Source organism: Lissotriton vulgaris, chromosome 3_1 (genome assembly GCF_964263255.1).
Source record: "Lissotriton vulgaris chromosome 3_1, aLisVul1.2, whole genome shotgun sequence".
In the NCBI taxonomy this organism is placed as follows: domain Eukaryota; kingdom Metazoa; phylum Chordata; class Amphibia; order Caudata; family Salamandridae; genus Lissotriton; species Lissotriton vulgaris.
Window position 1 is genome coordinate 863,575,965 of NC_141689.1, and position 18,560 is coordinate 863,594,524.

The 18,560-nt window shown below is 48.7% G+C and overlaps 1 protein-coding gene across 3 annotated transcripts in view; it reads right to left on the reverse strand.

The window, feature by feature from the left end:
• The window catches only part of ERCC6L2 (ERCC excision repair 6 like 2), a 1,198,109-nt gene that overhangs the window by 1,140,001 nt on the left and 39,548 nt on the right, over positions 1-18,560 (reverse strand). For all 3 annotated transcript variants that reach the window (XM_086961179.1, XM_086961178.1, XM_086961180.1), the window contains one exon: positions 15,348-15,417. In XM_086961179.1, the coding sequence (XP_086817305.1) occupies positions 15,348-15,387 (40 nt within the window). In that variant the 5' untranslated portion in view covers positions 15,388-15,417. The remainder of the gene's footprint in view (positions 1-15,347; positions 15,418-18,560) is intronic.

Below are 18,560 nucleotides of genomic sequence, written 5' to 3' on the forward strand. Positions count from 1 at the left end.
AAGTGAGCACTTTTTAAAAAGGGTGTGGTATAAATATGAGATTATCTTTAAAATTGCAAAGCAGGTGCTCAAATCAGTATTTATTCACAGAACTGTCTGGCAAGGTTAAAAGCTAGGGAAAATAAATTAGTTGGAGTTACTATCACTCCTTGGCCCTTAAGTGTGATCAACTAGTTCTGCCACATAACCCAATCCAGTGGCTTTCATCAGGATTAGTATGTCCCTATTAATACGCTTTTGGGAAAGGGTGGCAGGGTATTTATATAATCATTCATAGCATGCCAAACAAATGCACAGTACACATGCACGGAACGCTACCGTAATAGCTTTTCTTAGAAGTGGGTCCACCTAAGGATAAGAAACATTTGAAATCGCAGCAGAGGACCACGAGTATGGTGCAAAATATGGTTATGGTACAACCTAAGTAAGCGGAAAAAACAGAAAGGTGCTCGGTGTACCGTGAGGCCATAAGGTTAAAACTGAAGCTGGTGATTGTGTCAGTGTCTACTATGCCAATACAAACATGGTGAGAACACTGCAAACACAAACAATAAGTGAGAGTTTCAATGCATACTACATTTATACACCCTTATGGATATTTACATTACATTCCTACTTATTTAGTAGATGCCTGGTGCCCATAAGTCTCTCTGGAGGGAAGTGTGCCAAATAGTCACACACTGTAGGGAGAAATGGTATTGTAAATAGTTTGCCATAGTTGGCATTCCCAGTAAGAACCACCTCAGGTAAAGGACCATGTGCTCACATCATCATTGTAATTGTAATTGCATTTATATAGCGCTTACTACCCTTGACGAGGCGTCAAAGCTCTTTTCGACAAGCAGCACGCCACTTCGGAACCCATAAATAATTAATGTTGAATTAGTACAGTGAAATATGAAAGTAATTTGAGTGGTGGATAGGTTAGTTATTTGGATTGAGAAGGATAGCAGAGGGATAGAAGAGGGAAAAAGGTTTGCATTTATATAGTGCTTGTTACTCTTGATTGGGTGTTGAAGCGCTTTTTTGGAGGGTAGCGCGCTACTACGGAACCCACAAAGGATTAGTATTGAATTAGTATATTGAAAATATGAAATTAATTTGAGTGGTGGATATTAGGCAGTTATTTGGAATCAGAAGGATAGCAGACGGATAAAAACAGGGAAAAAAACTTTGCATTTATATAGCGCTTGTTGCCCCTGATGGGGTGGTAAAGCTTTTTTGGCGAGGAGCACACTACTCTGGAACCCATAAAGGATTAGTGTTGAATTAGTATAGTGAAATATGAAAGTAATTGGAATGGTGGATAAGTTAGTCAGTTATTTTGATTGAGAAGGGTAGCGGAGGGATAGAAGAGGGGATAAGGTTTGCATTTATATAGCGTTTGTTACCCCTGGTGGGGTTTTGAAACACTTTTTTGGCGAGTAGCATGCTACTCCAGAACCTATAAAGGATTAGTGGTGAATTAGTATAGTGAAATATGAAAGTAGTTTAAGTGGTGAATATTAGTTATTTGGATTGAGAAGGATAGCGGAAGGATAAAAGAAGGAAAACGGTTTGCATTTATATAGCGCTTGTGGCCCCTAATGGGGTTTTGAAGCCCTTTTTTGGCGAGTAGTACGCTACTTAGGAAACCATAAAGGATTAGTGTTGAATTAGTATAGTGAAATATGAAAGTAATTTGAGTGGTGGTGGATGTGTTAGTCAGTTATTTGGATTGAGAAGGGTAGCGGGGGGATAGGACAGGGAAAAATGGTTTGCATTTATATAGTGTTGATGATGTGTTGAAGTGCTTTTTCAGAGAGTATCACGCTACCCTGGGACCCATAAAGGATTAGTGGTGAATTAGTATAGTGAAATAAGAAATTTGGGACGTGCACCTGTTAGTCTGTTATTTTGGTTGAAATGAATGTAGAGGGATAGAAGAGTGAATGATTTAGATTTTTATTGTGTGTTTGTTTTGTGGGTCATAGCAATGGGAGGAAGCTTGGGATGAGTAAAAAGGGATGTGGAGGGGAAGAGTCAGAGGGAAGAGTTTAGAAAGGCTTGTTTTTTTGGGATCAGTATAGTAAAGAGGCGTCAGATGATTCAAGGAGGGGTAGAGTAGGGGAGAGTCTAGAAAGGGTTATTTTGGGGATCACAGTAGCGGTATGGGGTTTGGGATGAATGAGAGACAGGATATAGAGGATATATTAATAGCGGTATAGGGTAAGAAATAGGGTAGTGCAGGGGAAAGAGTAGTAGAAAGAGGTTTGAGATGAGTTGAGGTAGCAGATATATTGAGAGAGGTATAGGGTGAGAATAGGGTAGTGCATAGGATATGCTGAATTAGAACAAAGTAATAAATACATAGATCCATAGGTAAATGGAAAGTATATCGATGCATAAAGGAAGGAAGTATATGTAGATTAAAGATATTGATAGAGGTATACAGTGAGAAATAGGGTTGTGCATTGGAAAGAGTAGAAGATAGAGGTTTGAGATGAGTCAGAGAGTTGAAGTAGAGGATATATTGAGAGGTATATGGTGAGAAATAGGGTATTGCTTTATATTCTTTTTTAGGAGAAAAGTAATAGATAAAGATCAAAGTACATGGAAGGTATATAGATGCATAAAGTAGGTAAGTATATATAGATTAAAGATGCATTAGATAAACTCTGGTTTTCAATTGTTGTTGTACATAAAAATGTATTTATTTATTTTTTAAACATAATTATTCTACATGTTTATACAAAACAATATCACATCAATAAGGGAGGGTAGTGGTAAAAAGAGATGCACTCATCCTCCAGAATACAATCAAAATAACCAAGAAAGGGTCCCTCCTGCTGGAAAAGGAAAAGGAGGACGTGACCTCTAGGTAGGACTGGGAAAAGATTTTTTTTAAAATAACTCTCACCTACCAGGGAGGGACCAGGTCCAAGCAATATACGACCTGTCACGTCTTATCTACGAAACATAGCGTTACTGAGACGTGATGGGCCATATATCGCTCAAACCTAGCGAGGAGATTGTTAGAACTCGAACTCGGATCACTTTTTCACAATTGGACTCATTCCTGTTCCGGGAATTACAAGGATGTAATAAATTTGAAAATTTGGCCCGACTGCTCTTTAGACCTATCGGGATATTTTCAGTGCGAAAAACACAGAAGGAGACTCTGGAACTGAGGTTGCGGAAATGGTGTAAAGCTATTACAAGTACTTGTCGAGATTTTTGTTGATTAAGTTTCTTCTATTTGCAACACTGCCATGAAGAAGCCCTTGCGTCTCGGCGAAACGCATTGGCTTCTTCTGTATGCCTGGCTACAGATTGAGAATTTGAACAAGAAAATAAAGAACTATCTTTGCCATAACTGGGAGCTGTGGACTCATACAGTTGATGTAAATAGCATATACCTAGTTTTATGGCATAGAGTTTTATTGCCTCTCATTGCTTTGTTTAAACTATTGTCAGAACTAATCTGCGCATCTGGCACAGGGAATCAAAGGAGGCTGGCAAGAAGCACTGGAGCATAAGGGAAAGGCAGAATGCAACTTTATGTTCCATGCTATGGGGAATGGAAACTGCATACAATGCTGAAAGCTATTAGAAGGGAGAGTACCATGATAAGATACCTAAGAGCGTATCATATGTGAGGAGATTCAAGGGGGGGCGTGGCTAAGCATGCCATAATGGCGGTTGTGTCCCGCTGAGGCTCCGCGATCGGGCCGGCATCCTACCCGGTTCCCGAGGTCGCCGAGAGCCACACACGTCGAAATCAGCAGTCGGAACATACCCGACATCTAAGGCGATCCCGCAGTCCCTGGCAATCTGCTCAGCAGCATTGGAAAAGGACAATCGACCCACCGGAGGCGAGCGCCGAGGCTCAATATGGCGCCCGCGACTCCGTGACTCCTCGCCAAAAGCCTCACTCGGACGTTGGGAGCTTTACATCTCCCAGCTGCCAACTCCGAGATGACTGCGAAGCCGGCGGAGGCCTGTTGCCAAGAGGCCCTCCTGCACCGGACCCACCCGCACCGAGGACGCCAGGATCCGAGCAGATGCGGCCCCGCCATTTTGAAAACACCAAACTGCTGCTACTCCAAGCAGTGTCCCGTCTCGAGTGAACCACGCAGCGGCACCACAACATTGAAAGATACCTGCTTGCGGACGTTAAGACTTGAGGCTCACCAGCGCTGCCAATATCCTCCCGGGGGACTCTGCTCATTCGGCTCGCTTGACCCCAAGATGGCACCCAGGGAGCGCCGCGAGTGAAGATACGAACGCGGCGGTCCCCAAGATGTGCTCGTCAACCAGCTAACTGAAGGTGAGCCGAGCGCCTCCATAACCCTTTCGCAGCGCTTCCCTGAGTGGACGGCCCGGCGAGGCCACATTACTGAACTGCCAATCTCCTCCTAGGAATGTCACAAGCGCTGCCTGACCCTAACATGGAGGAGTGCTAGTTTTTCCCGGCTCATATATTGGACTACCTCTATCACTGGGACACAGAACTGGGGCCCCTGCTCTGCATACCTACAGCGTATCATCTGGAGGTCCTATCTTTGCGCTTCCCCCCCGCCCATCCAAGACAAACAGCTCCGAGGGACCTGGGGGCAGAAGTGAACTTACACTGACAACCCGAGCCACGTGACAGTCTGGTGGGCATCGCTCAACCCCCCAACCTCAAATACCTGGGCAGAAAACCCACAGAGCGACACACTCCCTCTCACTTTTGACACAGAGCAGTATCCCCCGAGATTGCGGCCATGGGGAAACCGAAGGTTACACAGACACCCTCTGTGCCAGAAACGGCTCCAGAGAATATGCCACACACGTGGGCATGGTCGCAGACCAATACATTGCAGGCTGACCCAACTGTATCAGCAAAACTGGACCAAGTGTTGGCGGCCATCGAATTATCCCGGCTGTCCATGAAGGAGCGACTAAGCACCCTGGTAACCGACATCAGCCTAATCCGCGACGATCACCGGAAACTCGCGGCCAAAGGAAAGGATGGGGAGAAGACACTAGCCGACCTACAACCCATGGTTAAAACACATCAAACCACGCTACAGGAGGTCCTACACCGCATGACGGTCATAGAAGAGCACGCAGATGACTTGGAAAGACGGTTGAGGCGCTGTAATATACCCGTGCTGGGTCTGCCGGAGGGAATTGAAGGTTCAAATCCCCTGGACTATATGGAGACATGGATAAAATCCTTTACCCCAGTCACGGACCGAACTACATTCTTTTCCATTGAACGCGCCCACAGAGTTCCAGCCCAGAGACCGCCGCCAGGATTTGCCCCGAGACCGATGCTGGCACAAAGTTTCTACACTTTCGCGACTGAGACGTAGTACTCCGAGCGGCCCGAGTGGCAGGTCCCCTACAAGTGGAGAACAAACAAATAATGGTTTTCCCGGACTATGCATGCGCAGTTCAACAACAGCGGTCCTCCTTCATCGATGTAAAGAGGCGACTACGCACGAACAATGTCCAATACTCCTTGCTGTACCGAGCTTGCCTCAAGGTCCTACACAAGGGCTCCGCCATCTTTTTCGCCACCGCCGAGGAGGAACAAGACTGGGCGGACCAGCACTGCCCATTACAGTCCAGAACAGAGACCCAGCGCAACCCAAGCCCCAAACCACCGAGATCCAGGAGACACGGCCCGAAGCGACCCCACAATGGCACCATCAGAAGGCCCGGGTCTTCTCCCCAAGAGTCTCATGATTTGACACAAATTGTGCGAGAACGCCGGGAGGCCCTACAGGCGGTGATGGAACTGCAAGCGTCGCCCCTCACGCAGGACATCGATCGACCCACGCACGTATTCACATCGGGGGGAAAACGACAGCGACGACACATTGTCCGGCGGAGGCTCCATCACTCCCACCCTGGTCACCCCACAAACAGCAAATGCTATCCTGGATGGACAATTGGGTGCCTCTTCAATGTGAATGAACCCCACAGACATCATCACGGGCGCCCGATTCACACTGGACTCCCTTAGCATCGCACAAGCGTTCTCCTTATGATGTGCTGGCTCAAGCGCGACATTCACTGATCCTCCAAAGGCCTGATCCGCGCGCAGTCTGGCGTGCACACACACACTGCCACCCTCGCAGGTTCTTGTCACACCTTTCCCCTAGCAGGGAATTTGTTTGGATACATCGCCACCGGCGACGTGTCCTATGTATTGGGACTGTTTCCCGACCCCAGTTCCGGTAGTTCTAACCCTAGTTTGGTATTGTCCCACCCCCCTGATAGCATGGTACGAGTCAGGGCACATGCAACGCATTAGACAGCACTATGACGGGTCCCATGGGTGCTTCCCCCAACAGGAGGCCAATTGGATTGGGGATCTCGTTAACCATAGACACCCCCTGAATGCCATAACGATGACATTGGATGATGGCAACACAACAATCGGACATTAATGTTCTTACACTCAATGTCAGGGGTCTGCACACACCGAGAAAGCACTACAGCGTATACTCATACATAAAATTCCAAAACACCGAAATCGCATTCCTCCAGGAAACCCACCTTACTGGCACCGAAGTGGGCAAGCTACAGGCTAAATGGCGTGGCACGGTATGTGCCACTACTTACTCAGCATATGCACGAGGCGCTCTGATCTGGGTTAGGCCAAGGACTCCCTTCCGGGAACTCAGACGGGTAGTGGACAAAGAAGGCAGGTACGCTCTATTAGAGGGGCTTCTGGATGGCCAAGCAGTCCTCTTAGGTAGCCTTTACGCCCCCAACCTGGAACAGGACAAATTTTGGGACCATCTCACGGGGATCCTAGCTCAATTCACCGCTGTTCCCTGGCTCTTGGGAGGGACTATAATTGTACACTTGACATCACCCTCGACCGCTCACACCCCCACCCCTGCGCTCCCCGGCTCCCAAACAAACGGAGAAGTTTCGGGACCGGACCTCGCACTGGGCCCTCACAGATGCATGGCGACTCCATCACCCACACACCCAAATATATTCATTTCACTCCATCCCCCATAACCTATGGGTGCGCCTGGACAAGTTCCTCTGCTCCGCGCCAATCGTCCCCAAGATTTTGTCCACGGATTATATGGGCAGGATCGTCTCAGACCATGATGCCCATATACTACAGCTGAATTGGCGTCCCCCACACACCCCGGTCCCCACCTGGCGACTGCCCCGAGAATGCCTAACTGACCAGGTCTTTAAGCATGCTCAAACACAAAGCATACAAGACTTCTTCACCCACAATGCAGGCAAGGCCTCATTGGTATTAGTGGAATGGGACGCATTCAAAGTGGTGGCCCGTGGAGAATGCATTAAACAAATTACGGGGGTTCGACGGACACTAGAGCAGGCACTCATTAAAGCAGAACAACACCTCGCCACAACCACTAAACGAGATGACTCCACCGAGGAACAAGCTACACTCAGGGCCACAGCCAAGGCGGCTTACCATGCGGCCTGTGCTGACCTTCGTAAATACAATTTCAGAACTTATGCCACCCGGATGCATAAAGAAAGAAATAAAACAGGCACGATGCTCGCCTGGTTAGCGCGACAGGACACCAACATTAAACCAATTACTGAAATTATCAACCCTGGTGCACTCCCAGGACGAGATCCTTTTAGCGTTCCAACACTATTACGAAGCGGTCTATAGCACTCCGATCCCACTCTCACAGTCCTCAATAGATCATTTCCTTGATCCTCTAGCACTGCCTACAATCACGAAGCAGACAAGCTTGCACTGGACACGACGATAGTGTCCGCAGATGTCACCCAAGCGCTACATGCCCTATCTCGTAACAAGGCGCCAGGCCTGGACGGACTCCCACTGGAGTATTACACGGCCTTTTCTCCCCTATTAGTCCCGCAGATAACACTAATGTTTGCATCGGCCCTTGAACAAGGGATCCTAACCAAATCCCTTAGGGAATCTGTAATTGTAACCTTTCCGAAGCCGCATCGGGACCCACAACTCATGGCATCGTATCGTCCCATTACACTTATATCCACCAACTGTAAAATTCTAGGGAAAATATTGGCCGATAGATATATACAAATAATACGCCCCCTGGTCCACCCGGATCAATGCGGGTTCGTCCCTGGCAGAAACACATCCCAGAACATCCGCCGCATCTTTCATGTGCAGGATCAGGTGAAAGACACGCACCCACGTTCAGCCTGTCTCATACTAGACCTCGAGAAGGCTTTCGACACCCTCACATGGCAATATCTATTCTCTGTCCTACACCGACTCAACATCGGCCCCGTTCTTCTGGCATACACACGTCTATTATATACAGGATTCTCTGGTTCCATGGCCTTCGAGGTCCGGAAGGGCACGAGGCAAGGCTGCCCCCTCTCATCCCTCCTCTTCGCCCTCGCGGTCGAACCACTGGCTGTAAGATTACGTCAGGAAGGCATACAATGGGGCATTCCACTCGTGGACGTCACTCATAGCGTCTCCATGTACGCCGACGACCTCTTAATATATGTGCGGGATATCACAGACGACCTGACTCCTATATGGACGACGCTCAAGGAATTCGCGGACACCTCCGGACTCAAAGTAAACTGGGACAAATCCACAGTCTAGCCATTCCATCCGGATTTAGCCCCTTGCGGCATATGGAGAGTGTCCTGGAGCACAGAGGCCGCCCGGTACCTCGGGAACCGTCTTTACCATTCCCCGGCCGATATTTTTGAGGGCAACCATTGCAGAGCACTTGCTAGCATTAGGTCAGCTGTCAGATTCTGGAACAGACTCCCGCTAGCCCCAATTGGCCGAGTGGCATTGCCTAAGATGATAATGCTCCCTCTGCTCTTATATCACTTTACGAACCTGCCGGTGGTCCCACCCAAAACCTTCTTTCGAGACCTCATCTCCCTCCTTGGCACGCTCATTTGGGGATCGGGCAGACACATATTAGCACTGAAGACTCTACAATTGTCTACCACTCAGGGAGGCCTAGGAGCCCCAGCCTTTGAATCTTACATTTTAGCAGCACAACTTCAATGACTATCTTACTGGACTGCAGGTCAACACGCGAATGAGACACACACCCTGACGGGTCGGGTTCCCATTCCGGAACTAACCTGTCTCCTCCTACCGGGCACCAAACCGCAGCGTACCTACCCCTTACAGGTAACGATTGCCCGACAACGCATGTTGCTAGTTCACCGCATGTCACCCGGAACGCCCCCATAATCTCCATTACTCCCACTGGTTGGTTGGCCTAGGCTCGAAACATACTATCCGGCCAACATACTAACGGCATGGACAGCGTGTGGGATCACAGACATGGAGTCCCTCTTCGAAGATGGGCAGATTAAACCATTCCAACGCCTTATGGACGAGTACGGTCTCCCTCCGGGTCAGTTCCTACGGTATCACCAACTTCTCAAATGCTTCCGTCCCCATCACAACCTCCAGGCCGGGGAACAGGACACACACCCAGTCATACACGCAATCTTGCACATGGGGATTGGGCGACATTTAGTCACATGGCTATACAAGGCGCTCCGCGAACTCGCAAACGCACCCCTAACGACCTTACGTGCCATCTGGGAGGACGAAATCGGACGCCCACTGCATGAGACGGAATGGGCTAGAGCCCTTGAATCTCCCAAAAAGGTGTCTAGCAACGCCCGATTTAAAAATATACAATTTTATATCCTCCACAGGGCGTACCTGACACCGACGCGCGTGCAAAAATTCTACCCCGACACTCAGTTCCTCTGTCCCAGATGCCACTCCCCAGAGGCTGACTTTCATCACATGTTCTGGAGCTGTCCCACTCTTCGATACTTATGGCAAACGGTCCATGATACTCTGAGAGAACTCACGGGACTCACAACCCTGGACACGTGGGAAGCTAGTGCGCTGGTCATATTCAGGATACAGAAGCATCTTAAAGCACACAAGCGTTTCATCTCACTAGCATTATTACTAACAAAAAGGAGTATAGCCATGCACTGGCGATCCCCCACAGGCCCCTCTCTAGCAGCATGGGTGGGAGCGGTATGTATGTGGGCAGCGGCTGCGGAGGACGCTCTACGCGAAGAAGAGGTCAAGGGAATCCGAAAACACCCCATCTCCATGGAGTGGGCCATGCTATTACACCGTTTCAAACAATCAACACGTAGTGAGGAGCCAGACACCAGTCCATCCAACCCCACCACCCCCCACCCACCAAAGCAGGCACGACTGCGGACCTTGAACCCCCCCCGATGGCGCACTAGTGATGCAGACAGATGCACCCCACATACTGCCATATTAGACGATTGAACCCCACCAATGGCCTAACATAGCCCCTTCTCACATGGCACTAGTATACTGCTACGCAACCCAGCGAGACGTACGTCACCCGGTTCCGTATCATAATCCCCTATACCCGCACTCTGCACTTACATGCTCCTCTCCCCAGTTTACGCCCCAGTTTTGAACAATACTGTTGCATGAAGCCTACAGATCCACCCCGCATATCACTGACATCATTATGGACTTATATGAATGCAGTATATTTTTTTGCTTATATGTCCGGATACATGATTTGTAACGTTCAAATAACGAAATGCCAATAAAAACAAGTTTTAAAAAAAACCAATATGTGAGGTGATTCAATATTGTCTAAGACCGCACGCCAAGGGGCAGAAACAGAAGCAATGATTGCTGAAGGAAAACTGCCCTACAGAGTACAAGAGCAGCACGCTGAAGCCGGGTAAAGCACAAAGCCAATAGTAAAAGAGTGGTCTGCAGTAAAACTAATTATTTCAAAGGGCCAAAAGAGAGTCTCGCAGTTGAAAAGCATAGCCATAGACATCGCCATCGCCATCCCAGAGGGCTACAAGATCACCCGAACAGACCGCGACAACCAGACTGGAGGAGGCATCGCCATCATCTACAGGGCCACCATCCGCATCAAGACCAACACCGACGACACCCTGACAACCGCCGAACACCTGCACTTCCAGATCCACACGGACCCCAAAACCACCCTCAGAGGCACCCTGATCTACCGACCCCCGGGACCACGTACACAATTCAGCGAGGACATCGCCGACTTCATCAGCCCACATGCCCTCCCCTCCGCTGACTACATCCTCCTGGGGGACATCAACTTCCACCTGGAGAACAACAACGACCGCAACACCATCACCCTGCTCGACAACCTCGCCAACCTCGGTCTCAAGCAGCTGGTGTCCACCCCCACCCACCTCGCCGGACACACACTCGACGCCGTCTTCTCATCCAGCAAAGACATCGCCTTCAGCCACGCCACCGGACTCCACTGGACAGACCACAGCTGCGTCCACTTCACCTTCAAAAGAACGACGATCCACCACCACCAGCAACAGGTTGCTCGAAGAAGCTGGAACAAGCCGACCAGCTCGCCGCTTCCCTGAGCCAGCACTCTCCCGCCAGCTCAGCGAACCCCAGCCAGGCCGCCGACAACCTCACGAAGTGGATCAGCAACTGCGCGGACGAACTCGCCCCACTGAGGACCCCGCCCAGCAGACCCGGCAGCAAGAAGGCCCCATGGTTCACCGACGAACTCAAGAGCTCCAAGAAGAACTGCCGAGCCCTCGAGAAAGCCTGGAGAAGGGAACCAACACCGGACAAGATGACCACCCTCAAGCTTGCCACCCGGAAGCACCACCAACTGATCCGCGCCACCAAGAAAACTGCATTCAAGGACCGGCTGGACAACAACGCACACAACTGCAAGGAACTCTTCAACATCGTGAAACAGCTCTCCAACCCCAACGCCGGAAACAACGACATCACCCCATCGCAAGACCTCTGCAACTCCCTCGCCTCCTACTTCCACAACAAGATCGCGGACATACACAACAGCTTCAGCACTCAACCGACGCACGCCACGACTGAACCACCGCCCCCCACCACCACCCTCCGCGCCTGGACCCCGATCAGCACCGAAGACACCGTCCGCATGATGAACTCCATCCACTTCGGATCTCCAACCGACCCCTGCCCTCACCACGTCTTCAACAAGGCTGACGCTCTCATCGCACCCCACCTGCGGGACATCATCAACACCTCCTTCGACACCGCCACCTTCCCGGAGAGCTGGAAGCACGCCGAACTCAGCGCCCTGCTCAAGAAACCTACAGCGGACCCCACCGAACTCAAGAATTACCGCCCCATCTCGCTCCTCCCGTTTCCAGCCAAAGTCATCGAGAAGACCGTCAACAAACAGCTGGCCGCCTTCCTCGAGACGAATGGATCCCTCGACCCCTCACAGTCTGGCTTCCGAGCCAACCACAGCACCGAGACCGCCCTCATCGCTGCCACCGATGACATCCGAGCCCTGATGGACAACGGAGAAACAGCGGCCCTAGACCTCTCCGCGGCATTCGACACTGTCTGCCACCGCACCCTAGTGCAGCGCCTCAGAAACGTCGGAATCCAGGAGAAGGCACTGGAATGCACTGGAATGGATCATCTCCTTCCTCGACGGAAGAACACAGAGAGTCCATCTACCACCGTACAAGTCAGAGGCCACCGAAGTCATCTGCGGCGTCCCTCAAGGATCCTCGCTGAGCCCCACCCTCTTCAACGTCTACGTGAGCCCCCTCGCGGCCATCGCACGCCAACACAACCTCAACATCATCTCCTACGCTGACGACACCCAGCTGATCCTCTCCCTGACCAACGACCCCGCCGCCGCCAGAGCCGCCCTTCACGAAGGGATGAAAGACGTAGCCGAGTGGATGACGACCAGCCGCCTGAAACTGAACTCAGACAAGACGGAAGTCCTCATCCTGGGCTCCTCGCCCTCCGCCTGGGACGACTCCTGGTGGCCCCCCGCCCTGGGCACCGCACCCAAACCGACAGACCACGCACGCAACCTGGGCTTCATCCTGGACTCCTCCCTCTCCATGACCAGCCGTCTCATTGTCGTGCTTCAACATCCTGCGCATGCTACGGAAGATCTTCCGGTGGATCCCCACCGAGACCAAGAAGACGGTCACCCAGGCCCTCGTCACCAGCCGACTGGACTACGGCAACGCCCTCTACGCCGGAACCACCGCCAAGCTCCAGAAGAGACTCCAGCGGATCCAGAACACCTCAGCCAGACTCATCCTCGACATCCCACGTCACAGCCACATCTCCGGACATCTGAGAGACCTGCATTGGCTCCCCGTCAACAAAAGAATCACCTTCCGTCTCCTCACCCACGCACACAAAGCCCTACACGATCAAGGCCCGAGCTACCTCAACAACCGCATCAACTTCTACGCTCCCAAACGCCATCTCCAATCAGCCAGTCACGCCCTCGCCGCCGTCCCCCGCATCCGAAGAACGACAACAGGAGGAAGGTCCTTCTCCTACCTGGCCGCCAAGACCTGGAACTCCCTCCCGACTGACCTGCGCCTGACCCAAGACCACCTCTCCTTCAGGAAGAAGCTCAAGACCTGGCTGTTCGAGCAGTAGCAGCACCCCCCCCCCCCCCCCTCCCCCCTAGCGCCTTGAGACCCTCCTGGTAAGTAGTGCGCTCTACAAATGTCTTTGATTGATTGATTGATTGATTGATTGATTGCCTGCATAAAACACGAGCAAAGACACTACCACCATACCGTCACAAACTGGATACATGACAACACGCACATCATGGGGTGAAAGATCATAGAAACCGGGTGGTGGACGCTAGACTATTCCCTGGACAGATATAACAATCGCATTGCCACTGCTTTGCGCAAGGGAGTCGTGTATAGTTAGTGAGCAAGCATCCTGGGCAAGAATACCTACTTGCATGCCAATACACATGCATAAATAAGCACTGTCTTAGAACTATGCATGTATCTTGGTCAATAAATGTATTGCTGATGCTCCTGCCCTTATAATATCAGTGAGTTTTCCAGTCATTAAAGCGCTGCTGCTGAAGAAAACTTCCAAGCCTTCTTTCCCCCGTTTGATTCTATTTGACTGTGTCTTCTGTTCGTTTTTTCATTCCTTCCTTGTTATCATACCTGCAAAGCTTCTTTAGTTGTTAACAGCTGGCACCATTGGTCTTATCATTTACTTCAGACAACATTTCAAAATCTGATATTCGAGGAGGCTACCTTCACGCTAGCTTCTTTGCCCAATCATGCTTTTTTTTAGGTTGAGCGCAGCACAACGCACTTGCGCTGCTCTAGGAGAGTGCCTTTTGGAATCCAGGAGACTTCTCTGTGTGGGTCGGATTCCACCCACACATTTTATTGGCCATTGATTGTGGTTTTCAAAAATGAAAGCACACAAATGACCAAAGGCGGTGTATGTCCCGCCTTTTCTGTAAACGTTCACTTCCATGGCCTATGGGTCTCGGAGCGAGCAGGGGCGTGGAGTTTGCCAGCTGCATTGCTTAAATTCCTTGCAGCGCACGCGCACCACTCGGGGCATGTTATTCAACCGGTGTCTGTTTTGTGTTGCCTTTAGCCCCTCCCTCCCCTCCTCATGCTGTTCAGGTAGTAAATGCCCCGCTCCCGCTCCCGCTCCCCTCGTTCATGTTGATGACCTTCTAACTCCTGGGCAACTTGACAACAGAGGCAACATCACGGCGTACACTCCCTGCAGCTTTACAATGAATCTCGTCCTTGCCTCAGACAAGCTGAACAATGGAGGCGCCGTCACAGCATGCACTCCCTGCTGCTTGACAACATCGTTGTGCACAATCACTGCTGCTGAGGTGACATCGTAATTGATGCTCATGGCAAGGCAACGATAGAGAAAGGACATAATAAAGGCTGAATATATCATTTTATATATAAATCCAGTTCTTTCACCTCATAAAATTTTTGATCGCATGTTTGTGCGGCTATAAGGCTTATAAGGTCTCACAGCCGAGACCTATTGGCTATGCCAATGCTTGTTTAGACCAGTGATTCGCCAGGCTATTTCGGTCACCTTTGGAACCATTTGCAACGCTTTTTGACAAATGCCCATTCAGTCAACTTATTCTTCACTGTACTATGTAACAAACAGAACGCCAAAATTAGGTGTCTAGGGCGCCACGTTAACAGGCAAATAAAAAGATTTAAAATGTTTGCTCTTGCACTGTGACCGAACACCTTCCTTACGTAAACAAATCAAGGTTGCACGTATTTATTCAGATTGTTTCATGAGAATTATGAAGCACTTTATGAGTGCTACAAGAGAATGCAGTGCAGTATGATGGATAATTTGTTTTTAGGAAGCAAGGCTGCTAAATGTAATGATTACATGTAACTGTGTTGCACACTTCTCTACCCTGACTCCCAGAAAACACCATGCTTGACAAAAAAGCGCTAATGTAAAACAAAAAGACCACCACCTGTTCTCCCAAAGCTAATGCATGCTTAGCACTTGCCTGTTTGTTGGTCAGTGCAGTTTGGTTTAGTGATATCCATTTAGAACTTCCGCCTCATGGCGCTGATAATCTGGAGGAAATAAAACAGATACACACACTAATATTTTAAACTAAAAAAACACTTTTATCATGCAAATGTCACTCTTGTGGTTCGTCAGCTGTACATACTGACTTACTAAAATGAAAATAGAAAGGAATGCAAGAAGAAAACCACAATTAAAAAAGTCCACTAAGTCCTCTTCCTTTGTTAAGTTTGTGCTACTTCCGGAGGTGTAGAAGTAGCTGCATAGTTTATTTCAGTTTTCAGATTTCCTTACATAAGGAATTCACGCTCCTGCCTATCTGCTCTTTTGAATCCACCCCGGTATCAGTCACTGATTTCTGAGGAAGAAAAAGCATACCAAGTGCACTTAATAAAACAAGTACGAGCAAAACCAAAAGGTCTCGCCTCTGTGAGCACTATTGGCTTTGCAAATGTCTTTTAGCCATGTTGTACAGCAGCGTGGCTGCTGCTCAGCATGGCTAAATGTTAGTGGCGTAGAGTAAAGTGGCATATAGAAGGGTGGAGAAGAGTGGCGTACAGTGGCATCGAGTAGAGTGGCGTTGAGTAGAGTGGCTTGCGCAGAATGGCTGGCATACAGTGGAGTGGCGTACAGTGGATTAGAACGGCATAGAGGAGAATGGCAAAGAGTAGAGTGGCATAGAGCGGGGTGAAGTAGAGTGGCGTAGCGTGGAGTAGAGTGGTGTAGCATAGAGTGGGAAGGAGAAGAGTAGTGTAGTGTAGCGTAGAGGGGCTTAGAGTTGAGTTTAGTGGCACAGAATAGAGTAGCATGAAGCAGAGTAGCACGGAGTGGCGTAGAGTGCCAAAGAGTGGCATTATGTGGACTGGCTTGGTGTGGAGTGGAGGGGTATTAGAGGAGTGGAGAGGTGTAGAGTGGAGTTAGCCTAGCGTAGCATAGAGTAGGTGGAGTAGAACAATATGGCATAAAGTAGAGTAATGTAGAGTGGCATACAGTAGACTGGAGGAGAGTTATTCAGAGTGGAGTGGTGTAGAGTGGCAATGTGTGGAGTGGCGCAAAGTAGAGTATCATAGATGAGAGTGGAGTGGTGTGGTGTGGAGTTGTGTGGAGTAGAGTACAGTAGAGAGGCGTAGAGGAGAGAGGCATAGAGTAGAGTGGAGGGAAGTAGAGTGGTCTAGAGTGGAGTGGCATAGAGCAAAGTGGAGAGGCTTACAGTAGAGTGGATGGAGTAGCATAGAGTAGCGTAGCTTAGAGTGGTGTAGAGTTGTACAATTGTGATTGTAAGTAAAGCGTCAATATAGACTGCAGATAGGGTGAATGTAACAAATAAGCAGCCATTTGGCTGTGTGAAAAGTAGAAAAGCACATTGCATGTCCAGGAATAATACTGTAACGCTTATAAAATTAAAAAAAGTAGTTCATTGCAAAAACACAAGCAAGAGTAAAGACGAGGAAGAAGACATGTACTTGTCCATGCCCCAGGAAGGAGCTAACATAAGAAAGGAAGAGAAGCCAATGGGAACGAAGCAACTGAAAGATTGCAAATGAGAGTGACAACTAAAAGAACTAATGGTATTCAATGGGTGGGTTGTAGGCCCACTGACTTGTAAAATGTATGTATCGCAGCACAGCGCATGCGCTATGTAGGCAAGACATAAAAACAAGATTTTTACATCATTGCTAGTCAGGGTATTCACAATGACTTTCTTAAAGTATTTGGATGACTAGGACAATCTGATTACGGATTTCAGAATGTTTGCTTAGAGCAGTTTATCCCAAACTCTGAGTTGCAAGCAAATTCTGGTGGTTCACAAAAGTCCAAAAACTACTTGTCCTGTAACAAAATCTAACTGTCCCTTTGGTAACATGTAGTGTGGCAAAATATTATGGCAGCAATCTCATTATATACCAGCTCTGATAATAGCTTCTCTGATTATGCCAGAGCTCATACCATTTAAATATAAACAATGGTTCTGTCGGGTATGAACCTGATTGCTTCAAAACATGCGCAAATCCTGCAACATATGTTCCATCATAATTATATCAATTGTTATGACTTCTAGAATAAATCATTAAATGCAAAACCAAGCCAGCAGAAAGGGTCATGAAAAAGTTTTAATCATTAAATTATTTTTCATTCATGATTTGTTGTTTCTTTATAGAGACCCCGTAATGATGCATAGAACATAACACAAAAGACTTTATAATAAACGGCGCATCAATTCTATTGAGTAAAATGTGACATATTGTGCAAAAGTGACATAGCAAATGGTGATTTATATACACGTGAGTGAGGGAAAGGGGGAAGGAAAAGGAAGGACTTCACAAGGCCAGTTCTTGATTAATAATTGTTTTGTCCAGTACGCCACAATAGTTAGCTATGGTAAACTGGACCCAGCTGACTGGTCCTGTGGTATTTATCGTCGACGTTTCGACCCTGTTGACGCCTTGATTGTGGGTCTCAAGCGGGTCTTCTTCAGGACGGGGAAGGGGTAGTGACGTGGCGCCTATTGTTCCTTTGTAAGTTGGACACAAGGGAGGTATAATCAGTTGTAATTTTCTACTCGTGGAACGATTAATCCTGTCGGACGAATCCGTGTAAAATCATGCTTCCATTAATTAGCTTGATTCCTCGTGTTCAATACAATCAATAATCCTCAATAGCTGACGATCGGCCGGAATTAATTCGGCGATCGGTAAACAGTGAATTCTCTGTCTAATCGTGGGCCCGATCATGGTCAAAGTCCATCGTGTTGTTGGGCTGCCGTGGTGGATCTGGCTGCGGTAGTTCTAGCTGCGGTCTTATTCTTCAGTTTCCCTCTGAGGGATCGGGCCCACGATTAGACAGAGAATTCACTGTTTACTGATCGCCAAATTAATTCCCGCCGATCGTCAGCTATTGAGGATTATTGATTGTATTGAACACGAGGAATCAAGCTAATTAATGGAAGCATGATTCTACACGGATTCGTCCGACAGGATTAATCGTTCCACGAGAAGAAAATTACAACTGATTATACCTCCCTTGTGTCCAACTTACAAAGGAACAAAGTCCATGACTTTATTGGAGAAGGCTATGGACTGCCCCTGAGCTTGTCCATTATGCTTTAGTCCTACAGGACATTTTTAAATCCGATAGATATAGCAAAGTTCCATGGCTAAAAACATCAAACAGCTTTTAACTGAATTGGGTT